The 24,980-nt window shown below is 39.2% G+C and overlaps 1 protein-coding gene across 3 annotated transcripts in view; it reads left to right on the forward strand.

Annotated features, from left to right (window-relative positions):
• The window catches only part of tti1 (TELO2 interacting protein 1), a 32,172-nt gene extending 10,349 nt beyond the window's left edge, over positions 1 to 21,823 (forward strand). For all 3 annotated transcript variants that reach the window (XM_080205032.1, XM_080205034.1, XM_080205033.1), the window contains exons 2-8: positions 232 to 2,592; positions 5,818 to 5,985; positions 7,930 to 8,081; positions 15,826 to 15,966; positions 16,239 to 16,443; positions 18,525 to 18,612; positions 20,220 to 21,823. In XM_080205032.1, coding sequence (XP_080061158.1) covers positions 279 to 2,592; positions 5,818 to 5,985; positions 7,930 to 8,081; positions 15,826 to 15,966; positions 16,239 to 16,443; positions 18,525 to 18,612; positions 20,220 to 20,403 — 3,252 coding nt within the window. In that variant the 5' untranslated portion in view covers positions 232 to 278 and the 3' untranslated portion in view covers positions 20,404 to 21,823. The remainder of the gene's footprint in view (positions 1 to 231; positions 2,593 to 5,817; positions 5,986 to 7,929; positions 8,082 to 15,825; positions 15,967 to 16,238; positions 16,444 to 18,524; positions 18,613 to 20,219) is intronic.
• The last annotated feature ends 3,157 nt before the right edge of the window (positions 21,824 to 24,980 follow it).

Consider the following 24,980-nt stretch of genomic DNA (forward strand, 5'->3'; position numbering starts at 1 on the left):
CACATTCTCAGACTTCAAATGATTGCTAATCCTGTAATATTGTGGCTGTGAATTTAACTGATTTCAGGCAAGTGTGAGAGCTTCAGTCGTTGCAGTTGTGTACAGATTGCTCCATGAGCAACATGATATGCCTCTCGTAATAACTTGTTACTTCAGCAAAGCAATGTTGCTACTTATTTGGTTTTTATATTCAATTTGCTGAATATTTCATATTCTGTTTCCCTTTTACAGGATGGTAAAACAACATGTGAAACAGTAGGAGTGAGGAAGACAAAACTATGGCCATCTTTGATACCCCAAAAGAGGCTTTTGGTGCCCTGCGTCCAATTTGTGTTCAGATAACAAAGGAACAGACTGTCAACAATATACAATGCCTTCAGTCTCAGCTACAGATGGTTGGAGATGCTGCCTTACAGGAATTGCAGGAATATGTCTTGTTTCCACTCAGATTTTCATTGCGGACACCAGGTCTAAAACAAGAAAGATTTGTTCAGAGTGTGGTGGAATGCATTAATTTTATTATTTCTCGAACATGCGTGCGGAATACGCAACAACTTTATGACCTCTTCTCTGAACTTTCCCTTTGCCTGTCCTCCCCAGGCAACCATGGAAAGCTGGCCATTATCTCAGAGGAGCTTAAAATGGCTGTTGTCCAAGGATTCATTGCCCTGCTCCATTCAGCATATGGTGACATTCTGCTAAACCTGTACCAGTCAGACATGCTTCCCACCCAAGGGTTTGTTATTTCACTGCTATTAGACATGGCTGAACATGAAAAGTCAAGACAGCTCCGAGTTCTTGCCCTGAAGTGTTTGCTGGTCTTGATTTTACAGTGTGATTGCCCAGAATTGCACTGTTCCTTTGACAACAATGGCCTCCGTCAAGTTGGAGATTCATTTGCTTCATTTTTGCCTGGGATCACTTTAGGAATGACACGAATTATCTCTGGAGATATTAATCAGGGTCATTTAGTTACAATTTATGCCATTAAGGTTTGGTATAAGGTGGTGGGCTTAGTCATGGCCAATGATCAAGTGTCTGAAAATCACCACAACAAGAAAATACCGTTTGTAGAAGAGAGAAAGCTTGCTGAGCTTGTAATCTGCAGAAAACCAGAATGGGTGAGAAACACTGCAAGCAAGCTGGATGTGTTGTTACAGAAAATCTGCAGCTGTGTTGCTGGTAATCCACATTGGAAAGTAAGGTTGGAATTGATTGAATTAGTTTTCCATTTGCTGTCTTACTGTAACAAATCATTGAAACAGTCCATCAGTCATTTGCTAGAAGTTCTAGTGGGTCTGGTGGGTGATGAGAGACCAGAGGTGCAAACTAGATGTAGTCAAGTTTTGACAAGCGTCTCTGAGCAGTATGTGATGTGCAAGAACAAAGATTTCACAGATATACTTTCTGAAAACTTGCACGCACTCACAACCGCTCTTCCAAGACTTATGAGAACACTGGATGACCAGGGTAAATTGAAATCCTTGGGTTTGTTACTTGGCTACTTAAAATTATTAGGGCACAAAGTCAATGTTGTTCTAAATTCAACTGTTCACCTTCAGCGTCTTTCAAAAGCACTGATGCAAATCCTAGAGCTGGATGTCACAGATGTGAGAATTGTAGAAGAACGGCGTCAGAATTCTGAAGCTGAGGATCTGCAGAACCCAACATACTCTTTACCTGGCTGGGATCACCTAAGAACAAGGTGCAAGCCCACGACGCAGAAAAAATATTTCAAGTATTTTACAGAAGAATGTATATTTGCATTACTCCAGCAGATTTGCAGGGTTCTGGGTTACTATGGCAATCTCTATCTGCTTGTGGATCATTTCATGGACCTCTACCAAGAGTCAGTAGTGTACAGGAAACAGGCTGCAATAGTGATTAATGAACTATTGCTCGGAGCTGCAGGGTTAGATGTGGAAGTTCTGCATGAAAGAGAAACTCCAATTGACATAGGTGATCTCAGGGGAACCGTGACTTCCATTATCGAGGAGTACACAAGCACGGCTAACTGGCATTTGGTAACAAGTATTGAGTTAGAACATGAGACTGGCCTCAACCCTAACCAACCAAAATTTCAGGATTTTACTAGAGAATCCCACAGTAATTACCTGTACTCAAGGCAAAGTCTAACAGTTCACACAATGAATAGTAATATCTGGCAAATTTGCATCCAGCTTGAAGGAATTGGCTATTTTGCTCATGTACTAAATAAAGAAGCTCGTTTACTTTTAATGATATCTCTTTACCCAGTGATAGAAAAGGTTGGAGCTGAGACTCTGCTGGTTAGTCAAATGGCCACAAGGACTTTAGTGGATCTTTGTCAAGCCTGTGGTTATGATTCACTTCAGGAATTGATAAATCAGAATTCTGACTATCTAGTGAACACAATTTCCCTCAACCTGAGAAGACTTACTCAACACCCTCTCACACCCCGTGTTATTAGTGTCATGTTTAGCTATTCCGATGCCAGTCTCCTGCCTTTAGTTGATGATATGGTCCAGGATGTGCTGCTATCTCTTGATCATTACTACAATGAAAAGGCCCAGCTAATTTTCGCTGTCCTCCATTCGCTGATGTCAGCTTTAGGTATGTGTCATGTGTTAAAATAATATGGAACTTATTAGAATGTGAGCACTTTTCAACAATAGCTGAGATCAAACTTTCTGTGCGGGTTTTCCCTTTTGCAGTTAGCATGGTATTTTTGTTTGAAATTTAGGATAATTTGAAGTAAGAAAGCAATTTCCAGGGCAGGTTAAGGAAAAAAACCTTTAAGGCTTACAGAAAGTATCATCTTTAAAACAATATGACCTATGAAATTTTGTATAAATGGCAAAATCTGTTTTTGCCACCAGAGAGAGTAACTACTCCATATCCATCCCATAGCAGACAAATGGCACTTGAGCAAACTATAAATTTTCAAAATTTAAAAACATTTTATAAATGTTGTGTCTACTGGGTTTATTGGGCCTTTGTTCGCAGAATTAGTCTCAAGCTGTGATAAACTAGGTTTTCAGTACTGTATCTGCTCATTTAAACCCCTCATTGATATATGACTCTCACTAAAGGCTATGATGTGGAAATGCCGGTCTTGATCTGGGGTGGGCACAGTAAGAAGTCTTACAGCACCAAGTTAAAGTCCAGCAGGTTTATTTGGTATCACAAGCTTTCTGAGCACTGCTCCTTCACTCACCTGATGAAGGAGCAGCACTCGGAAAGCTCGTGATACCAAATAAATTGTTGGACTTTAACCTGATGTTGTGAGACTTCTTCCTAAAGACTATAATGCTTTCAGTTTCGCACAGAACATCATTAAGCCAAGTTTTGCAACTGTAGTGCTGCACATCATAGATTTGTTTTTGTTTTGGTCTTCAGTTCTGATGAAGACTATGGACCTACAATTATCAGAACCTGCTCTTTTCCCTTTATAAACCTTAGTTCCAGCATTTTCTTTGTTGCCAATTTAACCTAATGATTGTAGAAGAAAAGCTATTCTAATAGCAGCAATCACTAACTAATGGCGCTATCTACCTCTAATTGCCTGAATTTCTTTTGTGTAGCCTTGCAAGTTGAGGAGTGTAAATATATATATAAAACATCAGCATTTTGGGTTGTATAATTAGAGGCAGGGAGTATAAGTTTGAACAACAACAACTTCCACCTTGAAGGAGTATTCATCCCAAAGTGCTTCTCAGGAGTGATTATTAACACAAAATTTGATACCAAGCGATATGAGATATTAGGACGTAAGGTAGATTTTAAGGAACACCTTAAAAGGAGAGTGCGAGTGGATTAGAAACGGACTTCCAGAGCTTTGGGCTTGGGCTGTGCGAGTGTGGTGATGTGTGGCGTAATATAAATCAATTGCAAAAGAAGCCAAAATTGGGGAAACCAGAGATTTTGGAGGGTTGTATGGCTGGAGGAGATTACAGAGAGTTGGGAAGGGCCATTGAGGGATTTAAAAACAAGCATAAAAATTTTAAGATCAAACTGTGTAGATCAGGGTGATGGGTTGACCGGGTTTACTGGGATTTAGGATACAGGCAACAGGCGTTGAACTAGATCATATTTATGGAGGTCAAATGTTGGTTATTGCACACTGCTAGTACACTGTGCAAAATTTTGGGCATCACCATGATCAAAAGGGCACTAAAGTCATGTTGGGACATAGACATTTGGTTCAAAGTAACACTTTCATCTCTTGAGATGGTGGCCGGAATTTTACCAGCACACACACATCCTGATTCCAAGGTGCATGGAACGGAATTCTCCGTTGGCCTCAGGGAGGATTTTACACCTAAAAGAGGTCGTAAAATCCTGGCAAGTGTGTTGTGGGTTCAAGATTCACTGTGGAGATTTGAACACACAATCTAGGCAGACATGTCAGAACAGTACTCTTTAGAGAAGACATGAGACAGAATGCTCGTTTACTCCCTCAGGAGGATATAAAAGATCTCACTTCATTATTCAAAGAATAGCTGGGAAGTTTAACCTGTGTCCTGGATAACAATTATCCCTTAACTGTCCCCTACAAAAAATTGACCATAGATTTAATTGATACTTGTGGGATCTTACTGTTTGTAGAATGGCTGCCAATCTTTATTGTTGTTTCACACAAGTCTAAATCTAATATTGTAATTCTTCATATTCACAGGCTGAAGCTGTTGGGGTAATCCTCTTTTCCAGTAGCAAAGGTAGACATGAATTAATCTTATAGTAAACACTGGTACAAAAGTTCAGACGTTCCAGTAGAAGCAGTGAAAGCGAGGGCCAAGTGACTGGATACTTATCTGGTTCTGCTATTGTTTTATTGATAGAAAATGGCAGGCTGCCTGTTTTAGTTATACAAGGCAATATTACAGGTTCCAGCAGCTTAAGGAGAAGGCAGGTGAAGATAGTTGGGGAGGGGAAGGGGGTATGTGCATGTGACACCCTTGGTTTGGACAAAAGATGTATTTTCTTGGTCTAGGGCCTTGAGATGGTTAATGTTTCATCCATTGATAAGTTTACAATAAGTTTTTAGGATCTTTTGTCCTCACAGATGGGCCATTAATGTTGGCTAGAGCCTGCCTTAGAAATGTAAATTCCATTGTGAAATCCCTTTGGAATTTGGTCTCTGCAAGCATAAGGTTGTTAGTGTATCTTCAGGGATAATGAGATTGTAGCAGCTCTGAATGCCAAGAAGTTCCTAATATATGAGAGATAATCAGCAGTGGCTTTGGCCATTGTAAAGCCCTGTTTAAAAGATTTTATGAATTAGTCATGCTAGTGTATATATAACATAGTGTGAGGTCTTAATTCCAGAGCAATATTAAATAGATTTTTTTTTAAATTCCACATGATGGAGAGTTTTATAAGTAGAAAGTTTTGTGCTATTACATATGGTCACTCTATTTTAACACGGTTGAAATTTAATAGAGATGCATCCTCCAGGTAGATAGATGTTCCTTTGTTTTCTCCAGTGAATCTATGCAGAAACTGTGGTCCAAGTTAACAATATAGCTCCTGAAAATGTTACTCAGTTAACTTTTGTAAATTTTGATCATCAAAAGCCCTTCAATCAAACCCTGCCACTGGTGTAGGCAAGCCAGCTTATATCAGTGCCAATCCCCAGCCTGGATAAATGGGAGGGTTTGCAGCAGGAAGGGCGTTTGGTTATAAAACAACCCACCAAATCCAAAATATGAAGGCATAATCAATCAATGTTGTGGCGATCCCATAGGGAAAGCCGAAAGAGGAGGGGAAGAAACTCTTTAGCATGTTAATGAGAAGTTCTTTAACAAAATGAGGTATAAATTTTTGATCACAAAACAGCTCGCTGGTTTCCACCCAAGGATCCTATTCTGAAAAAGGAAAAGTCTAAAGATAAAGTCTGCAGATCTGATATCACAGCAGAAGAAATACAATGCTTTTTCCAGAAATATCAGAAACAGAAACGTCTGGCTGAGGGGGACATTGACAATATTGATCTGGATATAACAGGTAATTGCTGGGCAAGAATGCCTCTCTTCTGCATAATGAAGGCATGTAATTTTATTTTTAGTAAAATCCTCAATGGACATAGCGTGAATGTCAACCTACTATCAAACAGGAGTCTGTCATCCAGTCAAAGCTATGTAACTGACTGATACTCTAAAGTTTATGCTGCAAGCTTTAGCTTTATGTTATTGTGTCAATAAACTGGATGCTTTTATACTTTTTCCATTTTGGTACTTATTTGAAAAGCACTTCAAAATTCAGCTGTCTTCAAATATACAAGCTTTTTCTTTGATTAACCCATCTATTAGCTGTTGCATGCAATGACTTGAAGTGAATCCTCTTAATCCCTTCTCATGTGTTCATTGCATTTCTACAACCTCTTGCTTCATCGTGCCTCATTGCAGTCTGCCTTTTTTCATCCGTTTTGCCTTTTTTCATCCGTTTTGCCTTTTTTCATCCGTTTTGCCTTTTTTCATCCGTTTTGCCTTTTTTCATCCGTTTTGCCTTTTTTCATCCGTTTTGCCTTTTTTCATCCGTTTTGCCTTTTTTCATCCGTTTTGCCTTTTATATTTATTTAAGCCCTCCTTATGTCTTAATTCTTGAACTGTGTTTTTTTGGCTGTGATACTGAGAGGATCCTGCATATCAGACCTGCACAGTCCCCTAATTAACTTACTTTGTGCTTTAATGTTTTACACCTGATCAGCCATCTTTCTAATATGGTAGTTTCAGTCAATTATTTTACCAGAAATCTATGTACTATTGAGAAGGAATGCAAAATCTTTTCAATTTAGAATAATGCAGGGATTAATTATTGTGAATAAGTTCTCTTATAGCTTCTCAATGTATGCTGCTTGTTTTGAATATTCGATTTTATATAATTTAATACTTCAATAACAATGGATGTTTCTGACTGCTGCCCTGAACAAGAGGGTTAGATAAGTAGCAAAGCGGAATGTATTGCAGTTGGAAAACCGACTAGCAAAGCAATCGCTTCATTTTTTTGCAGAAATTTCCTTCAGTTAAATATTGGAAAGACTGAAGTTATTGTCTTCAGATTCCATCCTGAACTCTATTCCTTAGCTGTAAACTCTTTCCTTCTCTAATTTGTATCTGAGGATGAACTAATCTGTTTAAAACCTTGGTATGCTACTTGACCCTGCGCTGAACATCTAACCTCATAATAAAAAGAAACAAATTCTAGAAAAATGAAGGTCAGGCAGCTTTGATGCTTCTGGAGTCATGAGGAATGTCACAATCCTAATGTCTCAATGGACTGAGCCCATTTGTGTTATTTTATCATTTATACATTTGACCTTATTGCTGTTTTTGATTTTCTCCTCAGATGACTGTAGTGTCTGAAGAGCTTGAGTTTTAAATATAACTACCCAGTGCTGTTATGTGGATGGTTTTATTTACTTACAGCAGGTCATTACCTTCTGGATGGTTGTAATTTTTGAACATTCTTACCTGTAGAATTTGTGCAAACCTAATCGCAAGTTCCACAGGATAGTTGTGCATACTGAAACCTCAAATAAGATATGATTTTCAAGGTTGCTCTTGTAGGCTTTTAAACATGAGTCTTAGTTTGCACACATAAGTTTCAGTTTAACTCTGGGTAAGTTTTTCTCCAGAGTAGAGCTTAAGTATAAACTCATGCCAGTATTGCATTGGTATAAAAGCTTGATCTTAGGTTGGGAGTTTCCTATGATGTTGGTGGTCACTTGTACAAACAAGATAATTCACTGCTCATCTGTGCTGTAGTATATTTCCAAGTAACTAGGGTTGCTGGTTTGCCTGATGTCCAAGCAGTGACATTTGTCTTTTCGGTCTGATTTATCTGTGAATGTGAAAGACCCAGCAGCTTGATCCGATCACTGTTTCAATAGCCGTCATGTTTTAAAATGTTATCAGTGACACTAAACATGTATGCGTGTGTTTTTTTTAGAAGGTGAAATCCCTGATCAACTGGAGCCTGACATCAGCTCCTACCACCCAAATGTGGAAAAGGAGCTGCCTGCTCATATCCAAGTTGCCAAAGCTGTGATGGAGAGATGCATTCACCTCCTGTCAGACAAAAGCATTAAATTACGGCTAAAGGTCTTGTACTGTTTCATATCTTGACATTACCTTATAGAATCTTCAAGTGTTTACTAGATATTTGTTGATTGTAGGTTTCTTCTGTGAAAGTAAGGCTCAAAATTCTTGGGATTTTACTTAAAAAATAACCCAGAGAATATGTGATTGCTAGAAACCTAGTTAAAGCATTGCTTTGATTATCCCAACGGACAAAGAAGTGTTCAAGTCTATTAGGGAAAGCTGTGTTCCTCGCCATTCCCTCAGAATGATGTTATAATCTTTCATTTACCCTTTTTACTGTATTACAGAATTTTGAATTTCCGTTAGTCCAAAGTTGCTTCCAATCTTTGTGGAATGGCATTAGTGAATTCTAATGACTTGTTTAAGATTAAGCGAATTGGTATTAATTTTCAGAGCATAATTCTAATTTGTTCTGTATATGTCTTAATTAAAAGAACATGAGTACATACTGGAAGTACAAATTACATCAGTCAGCATCTATACAGAAAGGTAGATCAATGTTTTGGAGTTGCACCTTGACTGTTAACTGCTAAATAAGGTCCAATTTCCACTTGCAGCAGTTAGAACAAAAATACTGGGAATGGCGTTCTAATCATTAATAACCATAGCTGAGTAACTTGCACTCCATAGAACCATAGAAAAGTTATAGTGCAGAAACAGGCCATTCAACTCATCTCTTTTTGGCTAGAACAGACAAGAAGAAAGAAACTAGCCTCTCCTATAATCCCATTTTCCAGCACCTGGTCCATAGACTTGCAGGTTATAACACTTCAAAAATAGATCCAGGCACCTTTTATATGAGTTGAGCCTTTTAGCTTCAACCGCCAACTTGTTGAATTCCAGATGCCCACCGCTCTCTGGGTGAAAATGTTTTTCCTTATGACCCCACTATTTCTACAGTCACTTAAATCTATGCACCCTGATTATTAACCTCTCAGCTAGGGAAAACAAGTTTTTCCTGCCTATCCTGTCTAGATGCCTCATGATTTTGTACACTTCAATTAAGTCACTGCTTAGCCTCCTCCGTTCAAAAGGAAAACAACCCTAGCCTATCCAATCTCTCTTCCTAGCTATGATTTTCAAACCCTGGCAACCATTCTTGTAAATCTCATCTGCACTTTCTCCAGAGCAGTTATGTCCTTCTTATATGGTGACCAGAACTGTACACAAAACTCTTAGCTGTGGCCTAACCAGTGTTTTATGCAGTTCCATTATTACATTCCTGCTTTTGTATTCAATACCTCACCCAATAAAGGAAAACTTTCCAGATGCTTTCTTTACCGTCTTGTCCACTCAGTTCTCATGTTAAACATTTTAGCTATTGCACTACCTTTATCATAACGTAATCTGAGAGCTTTACTATAATATGCACCCTGTAATTTGTTATTTGAACACTTCCAGACGGCAAAACAAAAGCTTTGCCTAAATACAGTGAAAATCAACTCTACTGAGTTAGCTCCTAAATAGAGTTGTCAGGTATTCCTCAATCTGATTCTATAAGAGAGAATTGTCAGGGATGGAAATTGAGAGCTGAAGTGAATACTCTCAGCCTACCATGCTGTCTAGTTTCTTTCTTATGAAAGGAATGAAGCAGGAGAATTCCCAAGAATTTGCAGCCCAAGTGAAGTGCTCAATTGTTTTGAATGGACCTGTGTGCAAATAGATATTTAACATGTTTACAGTTTAAGCATTAAACAATTTTTCTGTCAGCCTGGTTGGTCTCCTAGTATATCCTCGATCTTCAAGTGACACAAATTTGAACATCTATGGTGGAAATTGAGTTTGAACGTACATCACCAGATGACATAAAGCATTAACAGGTCCTGCTCTTTATTGCTAGAACTGTTTATTATTCAATAGTCGTGCTTCTTCACCACAAACCTTCATTTTGAAACACCCTGTTTTGGTCTGTGTGCCCGTACCCCTTACAACAGGTACAAAGAGTTCTTGGACATCTTGGCCTATGCCACAGCTCTTCCAAAACGGCATTGGGAACCTAAATTCTCAAGTCCCACCCCATTTCTGCCTGCTCATTTTTGCCAGTACAGGACGCAGTTCTCATGTGGCGGGGGTGGGGGGGAAGAGAGACAGAGAGAGGAGGAGAGAGAGGAGATGGATCAAACTCAGTAGGGCCATTTGATGAGTTCAAACGGACCCCATTTTCCCTGCAGCAAGAGCCTTATCAGGCAATGTTTGACTTTTTAAGAGTATGCGTAAGGGTGTATAAGATCAGTGGGGGGTTTATAAGTTCACAGGTTGATTAATAACTCCAAGAGGCTGTTAAAGCATTACCTATCTTTGAGGGTTGTGAACATAAATGTTTGTTTTTGAAAGGGATTAAGTACCTGAAGTCATATGTAAAAAGTGAAATCTGTAATAGATATTTAGAACTTTATTTCTTCTCAGCATGGCTCCTGAGGTTTGCCATGGGAGTTGGCATGGAGAATATAATGCCAAAGGTTTCTGAAAGGGAGACATGGATTGGCATGAGTTAGCAATTGGATGGCATCGAGACTCGAGGAGCATTGGGGTTTGATCAACAGACATGTGTTAGCATGCGTCAAGCATGGGGATGAAGGTGAAGATTGAGGGCCAGAGGAATTAATATTTAACACAAATAGAATGAAGTCTCAGAGAACAGAGATAGGGTTTTTAACTAGACCGCTTCAGCACTTGGCATCCCCGTTGGCCTCTGATCTGCGTCGAGGTGGAGGACCCAACTCCAGTACGCCCTCTTCCAATGCCTCTGATTTGTTACGCTGGTTATCTGATATCCAGTATTGAATCAGTAGAAATCCTTGAACTAAATATTGGGAAGATCGAAATGTTGTCTTAGGCCCTCCCACAAACTATGTTCCGTGACTGCTGTTTTCATTTCAGGCAACTGTCTTAATAGTGGATAGATCATTTGCAACCTTGGTGCTATGTTTGATCAGAGATAAACTTCCTGCCACAAATCCATCAGTGAGACTGCCTCCTTCCACCAAGGTGCCATCACTTGTCTTCTGATGAGACCTCCATCCATGCCTTTGCCACCTGTAAGCTTCACTATAAAACACACTTCTGACTGCCTTTGTATCCATCCACCTTACATAAATTTAAGCTCGTCCAACAATCTGCAGCCTGAGCTTTAACATGCCCCATATTTCATTTACTCAATACCCCTAAGCTTCCTGACTGACACTTACACCCAGTCTGACAACACCTCATTTGATGTTAAAACCAATCATCATCGCTCACTTAATTATAATATCCAGTGTGAAAATTTAATCATGTTAGATGACCTAATTCATTATTGTTACATGTTGTCTTCAACATCCCAGCTTCTGTCTGGGTTTTTCAGTACCAATTATCTCTCCTATGCCCAGATGTCTGATTTAATGAATTCTCTCAGACTGAGGGCCCTAGTTGGTGAACGAACCTATATTCTATGCTTTCATCCCTTGTATCTAGACGTTGATGCTTATCTGAGTTGACTTTAATGAAGACCAAAGGAAAGCATAGAATATAGGTTCATTCACCTAACAAGGGCCCTCAGTCTGAGAGAATTCATTAAACCAGACATCTGGATATGGGAGAGATAATTAATTGGTACTGACAAACCCAGACAGAAGCTGGAATGTAGAGGACAACATGTAACAATAATGAATTAGGTCATCTAACATGATTAAATTTTCACACTGGATATTATAATTAAGTGAGCGATGGGGATTGGTTTTAACATCAAATGAGGTGTTGTCAGATTGGGAGTAAGTGTCAGTCAGGAAGCTCAGGGATGTTGAGTGACTGAAGTTTGGGGCATGTTAAAACTCAAGCAGCAGATTGTTGGATGAGTTTAAGTTTATATAAGGTGGATGATACAAAAGCAATCAGAAGTGTGTTTTATAGTGAAGCTTACAGGTAGGCAGCAAGGGCATGGATGGAGGTCTCAGTAGAAGACAGGTGATGGCCCCAGGTGGAAAGAGGCAATCTCACTGATGGAAATAATGAAATTCCTATTCCTTATTTACAAATCATTCTATGACGTCAATGTCTCTTTCATTGTTACCTCTCCTTCAAGATCTTTACTTTCCAGTTCTGGCTTTTGGAGCATCATCAGTTTTAATCATCCTACCGTTGGAAGCCTTGCTTCCATCCAGCTGTCATGGCCCTCAGCTTTGGAGTTCTTCTGCCAAGCCAATATACCTTTCTCTACTCCTTTAACGCTTTCTTTAGAACCTACCTTTTTGGTCATCTATCATGAAATCTACTTCTTTGGTTCAGTGTTAAAAATGTTTTTTTAAAGCACTCAAGTTACTTCTTTTGATCCATCCGGAAGCTTGCCAATAAAGAGAAACTAAGTGCTCCTTCTAAAGGCAGAAGCACTGATGTACTGTAACAAAATAAAATTCCCAGAAAACATAAAAGCTGAGCTAATCAGATTAAAGTGGCATTACTTAGGTGATGACTTCCTGGTGCCCACTGATTGAAAAAGGACTGAAGATACTGGTGTGTACACTATGTCACTTTTCTAGAGACACCCAGCTGCAGTCCTTTCTGCAGAAGAGAGGCAGGCAGTTGGGCAGAACAGTTGCTTTGACCTGTTGGTGGTCACTTCAGCAAACTGCAGGAGCAGTCCCATGAGAAGGTTCTCCAGCTTGCTTGCTCCCCTCTGCCCCAGACACCAGGAGCATGAGACTAAAGTACAACAAAAAAATTGAGGAATGGCCCTCAGATAATGTAGGAGGAGTAGTAACTCATATGCTCTGAAAAGATATAAAACACTGTCTCCTCCACGCTGCAGAAATTACAGGCGCCCAGGAGTACCACGGAATGATTTGCTACATCATATTTTGTTATATACATGCAAGTTGTATTCTATACCAGTGGACTCCATTAAGGATAAAGAGGGTTATATATGCTTCGTGGCTCAGGGCAATACATAATGAATACTTGTACCAGTGTTTGCTAAAAAAAAAAGACTGAAAGAGTTAATAATCACACAAGATTAAGAATCACATAAATTGCTGTGAGAGAAACCAGAGGTCTTCATTAAAGTCAACTCAGATAAACATCAAGGCCTAGATACAAGGCAGGAAAGCATAGAATATAGGTTTGTTCACCTAACAAGGGCCCTCAGTCTGAGAGAATTCATTAAATAGAACATCTGTACGTGAGAGGTAATTGGTACTGACAAACCCAGACAGAAGCTGGGATATCAAGGACATCCCAATATTACAATAATGAATAATGTAACAATAATGAATTAGATCTAACATAATTTTCACACTGAATTTTATAATTAAGGAAGTGATGATGATTTTAATATCTATCTTATGCTTGATGTAACCTTAATTAATAGATAGAGATAACTCCTAAACCTTGATGGGTATATGTTAATTATTCGTAATTAAATTTGAAACTAAATCTGCTTGTATATTCCTGAATTCTGTACCCTGGCTGGTTACAGGTGGTGACCTATGACTTGCCAGGGTCCTCTATCGTTTGCATTAGAACAGCTGTTTTAAGGAAACTCCATGACTTGATCTGGGTACTTGAAGGGAACAAAGTTGTACCCAATTAAAAGGTTGAATATCAAAGCCTGCAACAGTGACAAAATATAGGTACAAGTGAAGATGTAATAGGTGGGATGAAAATTGATAGGCAGAATGTACAGAAGTTGTTTAGTGGATAGGTAGAGTAGTCTCAATGGCTTGATTCCTAGGTTGCTAAAGGAAATGGAGGTGTAGATATTAAAAGCACTTGTGATAATCTTCCTTCAATGCACAGAAGTTACCAGAGCAATGGTGGGCAGTGTGTGGCACATGGGCCACATACGGCCCATCAAGATACTGAGCGTGGCCCTCAGTGTTTTTTTGACTGCTGACACATGCAGGGTTGCCTGATTCTGCTAATTTTCATCCATGTAATTTTTTTCCTACTGGCATGACTAAAGTGATATACTCACAAAACAAGGGCACCTGAAGTGAGGTGCATGCTGATTGTACACAACATTGATTATAAGAGCTATGTGTTCCCTCTGCATCCAATCAGAATGTAAATCTTTTTGTTACATTTGATGTTGATGACAGTTCTATTACAGTGAATACTAAGCATTTTCTATAACTCATTATCAAATGTTTGACATGTTTTAAATGTATTTAATCATGGGGACATGGTTAGGGAACGTGCCCAGTTTAAAGTTAAAGTGTATTTATTAATCACAGGTAGGCTTATGTTAACACTGCAATGAAGTTACAATGAAATTCCTCCAGTTCGCCACACTTTGGCACATGTTCAGGTACGCTGAGGGAGAATTTAGCATGGTTAAATAACCAACATGTCTTTTGGACTGTGAGGGGAGCACCTAGAGGAAACCCACGCAGACACAGGGAGGACATGCAGACTCCGCACAGACAATGACCCAAACCAGGAATTAAACCCAGGTCCCTGGCGCTGTGAGGCAGCAGTGCTAACCACTGTGCCACGTGCGGCCCCCTGAGATGAAGAAGGGCCATTCATACAGCCACTCAGTAGACTAGCCTATCACTGTGCCAAAGGATTAGCGAGTGGCAGATATGAGACCCTTATTTGAGAAAGGGTGTAAGGACATTTCTAGTACATACAGGATAATCAGTTTAACATCCGTGTTGGGTAAGATTTGAGAAACAACAATCAGGAAGAAAATCAACAGGCACTTGGAGAGGTTTTAATTAATTGAGAATAGCCAGCACGGATTTAGAAAAGACATATTGTGCATGAGTAATCTAATTGAATTTTCTGATGAAGTAATAGAGAACATTGAAGAAAATGCAGTGGATGTTGTCTATATGCATTTTGGCAAAAGGGATAGGGAGAGGCAATATAGAATTGATAGCATATTAAGATTGGGCAGGACGAAGGTCCTGGCAGTTCATGCAAATAAATCTTTGAAGGTGATAATTAGCAAAACATATGGAGCCTTGGACTTCATAAATAGAGGTGTTGAGTACAAAAGCTGGAAAGTTATGTTGAACCTTTATAAAGCTCTGGTTAAAATGTTTATGTCTAGTTCTAATAATAACATTTTGGCGAGGATGTGAGGGTTCTTGAGAGGGTGCAGAGAAGATTTACCAGAATGATTCCAGGGATTAAGGAATTTAACCACAAGGTTAAATTGGAGAAGCTGGGGTTAATCTTGGACCAAAGGGGATTGAAGGGAGATTTGATAGAGAACTACAAGCTTATGACAGATTTAGATAAAGCAGACTATTGAAAGTTGTTCCCCTCACTGTGTAAGGAGCAGGGGATACCAATTTGAAGTTTTGGACAAGAGAAACAAGGAATGTGAAGAAGAACTGCCTTGCACAGTGAATGGTAATGACCTGGAACTCGTTGCCTAAAGGAAAGATGAATCAATGGTTTGAAAAGGAAATTGAACGAGCACCTGCAGGGTTAGCGCGATAGAATGTGAGAATAAGGCTGACTGCACTATTCCATAGAGTGTGGCATGGACTTGATGGGCTGAATAGCCTTCCTCCATGCCATAATGATTATGACTCTCCCAATTGTCAAACTAACAAACCCCCATGAATTCAAATATTATATAACGGAAATAATAAAATTAAAAAAGAACTATGTTTGAACAGCAAGATACTTTAACAGTAAATTATTGTTTCCTGAAAGCAGTATGATTGCAATGAATATGGAAATTATCTCTATACTGAGATCCTTTCAAAGCTCTGCCTCATTACTTACTATGTATCATACCTCTTTTTTTCCACAGGTGTTGGATGTTTTGGAGCTGTGTGTCGTTGTTCTTCAGCATCATGTGAATGAATTGCTCCCAATGGTACACCGGTTGTGGAGTCCTTTTGTGCAGAGATTGACTAGTGATGATCCTCTTGTGGTCCTCAGGGCATTCAAGGTGAAGTAATATTTCCTATTCAGCAATTTTGGTGAATTTATGTATGTCACACATTGGGTAGAATTTTCCAAAAACAATTCTAAGTGCCAAAACGATGAGAAAATGGGAGTCCTCCAGGCATGCTCTGGATCACAATCTCTTGACATTCAGCCGCTTTTTTTGAACGGCTGGGGCGTTGATGGGTGTGAAATAACGGAAATTTATTGGAATTGTTTTCTGACCTTGTATGAACAAACTGCAGAACTTTGAGTGATTTCCTTTTTGCTTTTCAGGTGCTGTGTAAGTTGGCAGATGCATCTGGTGATTTCCTGAGGAGCAGGGTTTCTAAAGACATTCTGCCTAAGGTGACCAAGTCTTTAGTAAGCCAAGGTCTGGTCAGTGCAAAGGCTGGGCCTATTTATAGACACACCCTGTCCTATAAATTGCAGTTAGCTGAACTTCAAGGTCTCGGAAAACTCTGTGAGAAATTGGATCTTGGTAAGTACTTACCTCCATTCAACAGTCAAACCACTTATGTTGTTATGAAAATTTAGGAAAGAAAACTAAGATATTTCTCAAGGATATTCCTACTCTTTTTGGTGTGGTCTAGAGTTTTATTTCATTGGTGTGCTCTAATTCAGTTAATTTCTAAATACAGCTGCAGCATTTCAACTTCATCATTCATACATTTAGACACCGAGTTCATATCGTGAGACCTTTTTGTTCAAAATCCTGTATTAAAGAAAAAGTAGTGATTAATTAATTCAGCTATGTGGTAGTTGCCTTTTCTTTCCAATTGTGGGTATTCAATAGACTTCTGTGGCAAAGGTCATTTGTTCCCTATGGTTTGCAGAAATATGCAGTAGCCATGCTAACCTCCAAGGCCAGCAAGTTCTCCACAATGGACACTTGTCTTTGCTTTTACAATGTGCTGGTTGCCAGTATTGAGTTACACTTTTTAATGTGATTGGCCATGCAGGAAATAAGATGTAGAGAGATTTAATCCTCCCCAAATTTCAAAACTAGAACATATTCCCTCTATAAGTTTAATTGTCACCCAAGTGGAATAATAACAGATTGTGCATCACATACTCTATCATTTTTGGCTGCTGTTTCTCAACCCTGCTGCAATGAATTATCTCTTGTGAGCAAAGCAGAACTAGTAAGTTATTGCTTAAGATTTAGAAATTAATGCACCCAGCAAGTACGTGGCTGGTGAAGTGAGTATTGGTGCTAAGTTTGCTGAATCATCTATTGCACTAACCGTGCAGAAGGATGTTCACCAGAATACTAAACCCAGAGACGGGAGTAGAAGAAGCAGCCAAACCACATGCTAATTAAGCTAAAACAATCTGACTGACAACAGACAATAATTGGTAGGTCCAAATTGGCCAGATTGGTGACTTGATTTCCTTTACTCCTGCAGATATAACTTCAGATTATTGCTGAAAAGGCAGCAGGTTCCACTCTGATGTATGTTGAAGCATTATTTGAAATAGTAGTTTTTCTAATTTTGCGATAACAAACAGAAAGAGAGCTTGAAGCAAATAGAAATGAATTAGTTAACAGAGTTTAACAATGGAATGAATTTACAAGGCCTCCATCTAGTTTGTGCTGATTATGAGATAGTAATGTGTTAGCAGTCTAGTTCCGAGGGTGTTTTCCAGGCCTGTTGGTTCTCGATGAGAATCATGATGGCCTAGAGAATAGGGCGTCAGACAAAATATGAGTGGATACCAATAAAGATTCCAATTGACTAGTTTACATCTCATTACTGGTTTGAGGACCGATTCAATTCCTTCCTGCTATTTATCCACCTGCCAGCAGGATCTGAACTAGGTGGGCTTTGGTAGAGGTCCTCAGAATCATGGATCCGGTGTGTTGAACGTCCAGGGAGCACCACTAACCTCGTAGCAATGAGAGACGTCCTCCTCTCCACACACGCACACGAAGTTGATTTCCCCTGCCACCCCCACCTCAGGATGCAAGGGCGGGGGGAGGCTGTGGGGGATCTGAGGGGGAAGGGGCTGAGTGGTGAGTTAGGTTACCTTTGTACCTGCGTTGTTAGGGACTGGTGACCCCATTATTTGTGGGTAGAGAAATAGGATGTCCCTCTCTGGTGAGGGGTTGGTGGTGCTCCCCTGATCAATGCGGGGGACACCACTTTTTTTGTGGGAAAGGGACCTGTTTCCAGATGCAGAGATCAGGGCACCCTTTAAAAATGATGCCCCATTCTCTGAACAGAGGGGCTGGCGAGGGGTTCCCCGAGATGACCTAATTTGTATCTTTCAGGTGGTGAATCCCACGGGAAACCAGGAGCATTTCCTGATGGTGCCAACACCAGGAAGCGCTCCTGTTTTCCTGCCAGCATGGGCATCTATCCCAATTCAGGAGAATCATGGCCAGGAAATGGCAAGTTATTACTTTGAATTTAGAGCAAAGAAACACTTATTGAAGTAAATTTGGGTTGAGTTCAATTTCCATCTAACATCTGACCAGGGGACTGCCTAATATTGCCTGGTGAGCACAATTGGTTAAATTACACTGGAGGAGATGTTATCAATGTTTTTCTTATGCAGGGGAGACTGACCTGGATGTGGTTGCTAGCACCTGCTTACCATACCTGAGTAGTAGGCAACCTCTAAAACTCCAGGATGCAGCTTGCAGGTAATTCATTTTGTTCAAATCAATGATTAATATCACAAATGTTTAAAAAAGAGAGCTTTCACCGTGCTAGCATTCTCTTGCATTCATTTTCATACCTTTATCAGGGAGAAGTTTAACCAGGCTATTCTGACAATCCCTTTGGATGCATTGTTCCCAACATTTATGTGGCTTAGGAGCAGAGGGACGATGGGAGTGCAATTGCTCCCCATAAATAAGTATATATGACCCAGCGCGAGGTTGCATTATTGAGTAAAAGGAGAAATTAGCATGTAGTCACACTTGTCACAACAGAGAATTTTCTGGTTGGATTAACAGCCCTTTTCATCATATATCAAAATTAGATGTAGAAACAGAACCCAACTAATTAAGATTGATTAGCTGCACCACAAAGCTTCTTGGTCTGTGCTGAATTAACAGATGAATGTGAGGTGATGTGGGATACTAAACTGTCCTCAATGTGCTGAATTAAAGAGGAGAACACTGATTGAATGACCTCCAGAAAGGAAGTTACAGCAGAGACCCAAAAGATGGAAGAGAATTGATGGTTAAAAATGCGTAAAAAAAAAAAGAAGTAATCATTTATCTTAAAGCTGCTTCAACTGGAATCAAAGGCACTTTAAAAGGAAAACCCTTCCTCAGCTACATCACCTGAAGGCGCAGTATATTTTTATGTGTATACTGACGACCCGTAGCTCTACTTCGCCACCACCTCTTGCTAAATTAACAGATGCTCATTTACATCAACTACTGGATGAGCAGAAATTTCTCCCAAATATAATTTCAGGAAAGTGAAGCTATTATTTTTGGCCTCCACTCTAAATTCTGTTTCCTTGTTCCCAACTCTATCCTGCTCCCTGACAATAGTTAAGCCAATCTGTTTGCAACCTTGATGTTACGCTCTTTCCCAAGGTGAGATTCAGCCGTCATATTTGTGTCATCTCTTACGCCTGTTTCCACTTCCAAAACGTTGCCTGTCGTCACCCTCTATCTCAGCTCAGCTGCTGCAGAAACCCTCATTCATACCTTTGTTACCTCTAGACTTGACTATTCCAATGCACTTCTGGGCTGTCTCCCTCATTCTACTCTACAAAAAACTTGAGGTCATCCAAAACTCAGCTGCATATGTCTAAACTTGCAGTGACTCCAATCCCCTTACTACTCCTGTACTTAATGGTTTACATTGGCCCACAGTCAAGGAATGCATTGACTTTACAATCCTCATCCTTGTTTTCAATCTTACCATGACCCTTCTTACCTCTGTAATCACCTCCAGCCCCACAACTCTCCATGATATCTGAACTCTAATTCTAGTGTCTTGTGTATTTGCAAATCTAATAGATCCATCACTAATGGCTGTGCCTTCAGGTGCTGAGGCTCTAAGCTCCGGAATTCCCTCCCTGCACCTCTGGCTCACTTCCCTCCTCTATACTCCATACAACCTACCTCTGACCAAGCTTTTTTGATTGACCTGATATCCTGTTATGTGGCTCAGTGTTGTACTTAGTTTTATATTCCTATGAAACACTTTGGGAAATTGTATGAAACTAATGTTGCTATATAAGTTCTTGTTAATGTGTAAGTAATATTTCTATTCTTCCCTCCTCCAGTGTTTTTCGTTATCTAAATGAAGTTGATCCTGATGTTACCTGGCTCATCTTGAATGAAGTTTATTGCCCAAATGCTTACAATCCACCACACCCCAGCCTCTCATCAATACATCTGACTGGAATGGGAAAGCAAAGGAATGCATTCACGGACAATGTTTTCCAACTTCTGAAAGAGTTTGAATGACTTAGGAATTTGTGATCCTTGACAGTACTATACAATATCTAAAATTCTGCATACGCGGACTGCCAATATCAACATCGATGCAGGAATGTGTAAAGCTGAGGAAAGGCACTTATGGAGTGCTTCTTAGTGTACGGTGGCTTGTTGTACAGCAACACTGTCAGAGGTCAAGACACATGTTTACACTGACCACATGTAGAGTGCATGACATAAAGGCCAAGAAAATACAAGTAATAGAAGTGTGATGAGTTTCCAAATTATTTTAACCCTTTCTGTCTCTTTGAGGTTATTTTGCATTCAGAATCTACAAGGAGCATTTTGTTCATCAGGTTTGAATAGATTTGAGTTTCACAACATCTGTACCAAATTTAGGGCATCACTTCTCAATATTGTCTAAAGGATAACTGAATGTAATCAGATGTTCTTATTTTTGATGTTACAAGCAATCAATATTTGCTTCATCTGAGAAACTTTGTACACAAAGCTTTTCAACTTCCTAATAAAAATCTAACTGTCTGAAGTGATAGTTTAATGGTCATGGACAGATAACTAGTTGCTAGAATGTAGAAATTCTGAGGAGCAAGTAATTTGCTACCTGACAAATGCAGCAGGTCAAATTTTGAATTATGAGTGAACTTTATAAACAGTGTCACTTATTTGTGTTACAAATTTCAAGTCCTCCTTGTTGCAGCTACAGTATAGTGCTGGTCACTCTGGCAATAGGTCAGGGTGTCTTAAACTGTACACAGGATGCCTGTGGCTAATTGAACAATAGCATAACCCAACAGTGTGACAGCAGCTCCCCCTTGTGATTAGAACAGGCTATCTTTACTTTAGCATCTGCACTTAACCAGTTTTTTTAATTTAAATGCTGGTGGGACAAAGCCAGGTACAAAACATTAAGTGGCTGTTATCACATACAGTGAGTTAGAGTAACGGTCAATGGAAGTTTTGCTGACTTTGCTCAGTCCAACTTCTTTCTGAGTCTAATGGGGGAGGGATTATACAGTGAACCATACTTGCACACTGTCTTCTTGCAGGATAACTTTTTTTGTTTCTCATTGCATTTCTTTCTATAAAACTTTTAACTGCATAAGCTGACATCCTACAAACTGGCTTCCAGGCCTACCTATCTCAGTCTTTTACTGCTTCGTCACGCTCAAAAAAGTCATAATAGGCGCTATCTATATGCAAGTTTTTTTTTTCTCCTTTCTTCCATCCACTACTCAAACTTTTAGCAGTATAAGAGAAGGAAGAGCATTTAAATGTGAGTATACTTTGAATATGTTAAAACTTTTTACCCAATTTGGACAAAAGCTGATAACTTTTGCTAGATTCTATTCTAATGCCTGCTCATAGATATGTAATTGACCACCATTTGGATAATTTTTAAATGATTAAATTAAATTCTGATTAAACTGTATTAAGCATTAGTGTTTATTTTTCAAGTGTTAACTATGTTCATGGCACCAAAAATAATACACCATTGAGGCATCCACAAAATCACTTTAGACAAATATTTAACTTTAAATTTTGGACATCTAATTATTTATCATATATTTAACTGGAGTTTGCTGTATGTTCCATAAAACCCCCATTCTAGCAATTATATCTGATAGTTTTTTATTTAAAATTTTTATTCCATCCTTAAGGTTACAAAGCCAATGCTCAGTGTGGACCGGACAAACTCAAATCCATTCGATGCTTTCTCCAAAAACCAAATTCAAATTCCAATTGAATCTATTTCATGGTCCCCACAAGAGAGACAAAGAAGATCCAAGATAAAGCATTGCTCCTCATCTTGGGCTTGATCTGACACTTGATCATTTCTTTAAATCATTAATAAAATCACTTAAAAACCAGGCCAAAGGAGGTCCAGCACTTGATGAAACTGCCTGTAAAAACAAACACATGATTATCATGTTATTTGCTGCAACTTCAAGTATCTTAAGTGATGCAACAAATATTTTGATTCTCATTTTTATCAAAATAATATTGAAGAAAATAATGCCAGCACTTGTGTTCTCATTTCCTGAAAAATAAATGACTTCTCTTTTGATTCCTGGCACTACAAATTGTGACATACTTTTGTGATTTGATTTAAACAGCCAATGGATAAAAATTCTGCATTTGAATTGACAGTTACATTAACTACCTCTTCTATTAAGAAAGGGAAGTAATCATTGAATTACTACAGTGCAGAACCACGCCATTCGGCATCCCACTCAAACCCTCCACCTTATCTGTAATGCAGTGCATTTACCATGGTTATAACCTGCACACCTCTGGACACTAGGGGCAATTTACCATGGCCAATCCTCCTAACCTACACATCATTGGAGTGTGGGAAGAAACCAGCGCACCCTGAGGAAACTCACACAGGCATGTGGAGAATATACAAACTCCACACAGTCATCCAAGGCTGGAATCAAACCTGGGTCCCTGGTGCTGAGATAGCAGTGCTGGCCACTGTGCTGCCCCAATCAGGAAAAAGTTACATTTTTAAAAAAACTTATTGAAATCTTGCTTTTTTTAATGAAGATTTCATCCTAGAGCATTGTAAGAAAAATATTCCCCATTTGACCCTGATATCTATAATTCCTTATTCAGTCTTTCGAACCACAACACTCCCCAGTTCCATTAATCATCTGTGTCAAGTTGACCTTTATTCTGGAGTTAATACTTAATGGATTTGCACACACAATAAGTGCACTTATTATGTGTGCTCACATGGGAAGGCAGCAGTATCCTTTATTAGTAAGGGCTGGCAACATCTAATTTCAACCTGAGTGAGAGTGGTCCTAAAGCTCAATTAGCTCGCTGCTGAGCTCTAGAGGAGAAGATAGCATGTTCTAGTCAAAAGATCTGAGCTGACCGTGTGCCTATTCGATACAGCCCAACTGGAAGCACAGCTCGTGAGAGACAAACTGACCTTTGTTCGCTATCCTTATTTTATTCCTTTCCTTCTCCTGCGAATCCTATTTATGCTAGCTAAAGACTCAGTCACATGAATAGTTGTGTTGAATTCCAGGCAGTGATCCTGATGAATTTATGGTTGGAAGAAAATGGAGACAGGAGTTTTCTGAGGGGTGGAAAACAAGGAAAACCTTCCAACAAATAATAAAAAGGTTCATTTCAGATGGCTTTGGCAAGCAACCTAGTTCTTTACCATTGACAGTGGGGCTTAAGGTGAGTGAATTTGTTCCAAATTGAAATATACTGTACTTGGTCCAAGCAGCAAAGTACAATGCAGATGACCAATCATACAGCATGCATCATACGTGGTTTGAAAAGAATGCAGGCCAGCCTTACAATATCAGCAGCGCAGTGATGAGTTTTGAGTCCTGTTTACCAACACTCCAAAGTCCAGGACCAAACTTCCTTTGCACTGTTATTATAAACTGAAGCATATTTTAGCAGAAGAAATTGAAATGAACTCTAATCCAATTATGCCCAGAGGTCGCATGAGACCTGTGCACCAGAGGTAAATTAGTTGCAACTTGAAGGTAGGAAATGCAAATAAAATCCATTGGGCAAATATGTCTAGTTAGACAATGCTTCTCTGTATTTGTTAGAACTTCTCTCCCCTATTCCCACAATTTAAATCCCAAGAAAGGCATTCTAAACTTCGATTGTGTAAAATGGCCATCATTGTATCAACTATTTGTTGTACATTGCATGCAGATCTCCTTTCCGTTGGAAATATTAAGTGGCAGGGGGTAGAAAGTTAAAATGAATGCCCACCAGTTTCCAATTTGAAACAGAAAATGCATAGATTACCAGGGTCTCTAGTTTACAGTTAAAATAATAATGTGCCTGAAATTAAATTTATTTTTTAAGAAGCAGTGGAGTTCAGTTCATAATCAAAATTCAAGAGTTTCATTGACTGCCTGTGGCTATCTTTGTTTAGTCACGTTTAATTTTGATCGCCACACAATGAGAATATGACACTGGAGAGAGTGCAGCGAAGATGTACGAAGGTAATAACAGAAATGCAAGGTTACGCTTCAGAAGAGGATCAAGAAGCTTGGTCTCTGTTTCTCATGAAGAAATGTCAACTGAGAGGGTAACTAAATAGTGGTCTTTCTAATGTTATAAGTGGTTTTAGTTAATAGAGTGGCTATAAAGAGAATATTTTCTCTTGCGGACACCAGCATAGTTAGAAGCCATCGACATATGATAGCCACCCCAAGAAATCAAAGAAGAAATTTAGAAGAAATCTCTTCACCCAAAGAGCGATAAGGATATGCAATTTCCAACCATACTGAGTGCTAGGAACAAATTGTATGGATGCATTGAAGGGCAAGGTAGACAAAAATTTGAAGGTGAAAGGGATAGATGATAGATTTGGATGAAGAAAGATGGGAGGAGGTTTGAGTTGAGAACATATGGCAGCTTTTGTGTTGTATATTATCCAATGGAATTTTGCCACGTCAATTTTAAAAATCAAGCAATACAAAATGGTGCTACTCCTTAGGGACTCCAATAATCATGTGAGTTGTATTTTTTAATGAGAAATTAAAGCATATATATTAAGCACTGAATTTGGAGCAAATCACTTAAAAACACACCCATTTGGA

The sequence above is a fragment of the Carcharhinus amblyrhynchos genome, chromosome 16 (genome assembly GCF_965287045.1).
Source record: "Carcharhinus amblyrhynchos chromosome 16, sCarAmb.v2.hapA, whole genome shotgun sequence".
NCBI lineage: Eukaryota > Metazoa > Chordata > Chondrichthyes > Carcharhiniformes > Carcharhinidae > Carcharhinus > Carcharhinus amblyrhynchos.